The following is a 1,482-nucleotide window of genomic DNA, read 5'->3' as shown; positions in this document are numbered from 1 at the left end:
AACGGGTTCAATCGAAGATTGAGCGGTTAGATAAGCGATGGTATATCTAGCCGCAACGACCCTCTTATCTCAGCAAACTCTGCCTCTCTGGACAAAACAAAAGTCTATATTAGGGTTAGGCTAACGCTACATAAATTTTAAATATATATAATATAATATACATACATACTAATCTAAATAGATATATACAGATATATATACAGCATGGATCGAAATCAGATTCACCACCTTCACACAGAGATTCTTTCTCAACGTCTCTTTTGAAACTGCGCTATGCCTATTAAGGTTAGCCGAACCTCGAACCCCTTTCTTGGCAGTATTCCCATACGTCTGTAAATAACAGCGTAAAAATAGCATCCGTAATACTCTGGTATAGTCTCGAGGGCTTCTAGAACATTGCTCATGCAAACAAGGCAAAAGTTAGTTCTCCTTGTCAGTGTGGTTATCTGGCCTGAATTCGACTTCTCCCCTCTGTCAACTACTTGGCATCCGTAGGACTGAACACTGTGAAAGAACGACGTTTATAGAGACAACATTGGTTTGGAATACGCTTTCGTATACGATGTGTAACAATCCTGGCATTCTGATTAGAGCCTGTACCCGCCAGGCTGCGTGTCCTAAATCATGCTGACATTAGAATCGGTAGGACCGTTAGAACAGCGACGATGACTGTTGACTCGTATTACAACGGTAATAATCTTCGATCCGCCTACAAGCTAGAAGCGTCGGACCAGGATTCGCAATATGCCCCCACTCCAGGATACTTCAGTTGCACGCCGGAGCCACGATGCGGGCTTAGTCCTTCCCCCGGGTATTCCACCCAGAACAGTCTCGCAGAGGCATGCCAAGTCGACGCAGGAAAACCCAAACTACTCCAGCTCTCCGAGTGGGACGAGGAACTACAAAATGATGAGCTTCCGGCAAGCTGCATCCCGTATATGATAGAGTGGAAGGTTATACTGAATAAGAAGATCATCTCACAAGACACAGAAGAGGACGTAGCGCTTACTCCAAGTGCCTACTGGCCGGTGAACTTGAGGCCCAAGTTGGAGAAGTTACTAGAAGAGAAAATCTCCCTTGCCGGGAGAGTAAGGTCGGATAATACCTCGATTATTGTGTCGATAAACGATCATTCCCAACGCGACCTGAAAAAGCGATTTGAGAATCTCAACATTGATTGGACCGCTGTGGAAAAACAGCTGCTTAGATGTGGAGAACTCTTTTGTCGAGGCAAGAAACTGAGGCTAAGTATTACCTTTAAATACATTGAGGATGACCGCCTTCCCAGAACCACCTCGGGTAGGGTTGAGAAAAGAGGGCGGTCATCTATTACTAAAAGGATACTCAACGAGCGAGATACCCAACTGGATGCCGAAGAAAACGCCTCTGGGGAAGAGTCTGTCTGGCGGAGTATTTACAACCTAATGCGTTGTCCTTCTTCATCATACCATCTAGGCCGATATTGCTGGCAAGACCCACATA

The 1,482-nt window shown here is 45.3% G+C and overlaps 1 protein-coding gene across 1 annotated transcript; it reads right to left on the bottom strand.

Annotated features, from left to right (window-relative positions):
• Nucleotides 1-607: 607 nt before the first annotated feature.
• BDV27DRAFT_138873 (uncharacterized protein) lies at nt 608-1,235 on the bottom strand. Its single transcript, XM_032069331.1, has one exon. The coding sequence runs from the start codon at nt 974-976 to the stop codon at nt 710-712; it is 267 nt and encodes an 88-aa protein (XP_031920790.1). The 5' UTR covers nt 977-1,235; the 3' UTR covers nt 608-709.
• Between the last annotated feature and the right edge of the window lie 247 nt (nt 1,236-1,482).

This window comes from Aspergillus caelatus (genome assembly GCF_009193585.1).
Source record: "Aspergillus caelatus strain CBS 763.97 unplaced genomic scaffold BDV27scaffold_413, whole genome shotgun sequence".
NCBI lineage: Eukaryota > Fungi > Ascomycota > Eurotiomycetes > Eurotiales > Aspergillaceae > Aspergillus > Aspergillus caelatus.
The sequence above is the reverse complement of the archived record's forward strand: the minus strand, read 5'-3'. Positions and strand labels throughout refer to the sequence as shown.

Coding starts and splice junctions, on each gene's coding strand:
- BDV27DRAFT_138873 (XM_032069331.1), bottom strand. CDS start 976: ATGATCTTCTTATTCAGTATAACCTTCCACTCTATCATATACGGGATG.